The sequence below is a fragment of the Eurypyga helias genome, unplaced genomic scaffold (genome assembly GCF_000690775.1).
Source record: "Eurypyga helias isolate BGI_N326 unplaced genomic scaffold, ASM69077v1 C15364327, whole genome shotgun sequence".
Taxonomy (NCBI): domain Eukaryota; kingdom Metazoa; phylum Chordata; class Aves; order Eurypygiformes; family Eurypygidae; genus Eurypyga; species Eurypyga helias.
In genome coordinates, this window is record NW_010282895.1 from 1 (window position 1) to 681 (window position 681).

The 681-nt window shown below is 51.8% G+C and overlaps 1 protein-coding gene across 1 annotated transcript; it reads left to right on the forward strand.

Annotated features, from left to right (window-relative positions):
• Window positions 1-55: 55 nt before the first annotated feature.
• On the forward strand, window positions 56-466 carry LOC104515865 (cell surface glycoprotein CD200 receptor 1-A-like; the record flags this gene model as incomplete). The annotated part of the gene is made up of 1 exon (XM_010159999.1): window positions 56-466. A coding segment is annotated over one exon (411 nt), but the record flags the coding sequence as incomplete, so codon positions are not given.
• Window positions 467-681: the final 215 nt, after the last annotated feature.

Here is a 681-nt window from a genome sequence, read left to right on the forward strand (position 1 = left end):
GAGCCCTACACTGGTGCGTAACATCTCTCTGGCCAGCACAGAGCAGAACTCCCAGGCCATGGGTGACATCCCTGGGCACCTTCTCACATGTCCTTCTCCTTCTCTCTCCTTCAGGGAACAAGAGGGTGTCAGCGACAGTAGGTGACAGCTCTGTGCTCACCTGCCCTCTCAAACCCAATGTGACCATGGTAACATGGAAAATAAGCCCCAGGGTTGGAGGCCCCTGCACCTTGGGATACAGGGCTGATCAGAACAAGACAGACAGAACAAACTGCAGTGACAGCATGAACTGGAAATTCAGGCCGTATCCGGATCCTGCCCTGGAGATACGGCAAGTGGGAATAGCCCATGAGGGAAATTACACCTGTGAAGTAGTAGCAACAGAAGGGAATTTCCACGAGACGTACCACCTGACCGTGCTGGGTAAGGGACTCCTTCCTCATTTTACAGTTCCCCGAAGGACCACGTCTGGGCCCAGACATGCAAAGCTCCTCTCCCCGTGCACCGGGGGAATTGTGCAGGAAGAAGAGGAGCTTTCTTGCTGGGTTCAACTGTTATGCATTTCACTGACAGTAGATTTGTGTCTCTCTTACCCTTATTTTCCCAAACTGCTCTCCCTTTTGCTGCCCCCTTTTCACTGTTTAGTTAGAAGTGACAGGTGTGAAGCCAATATACTAACAG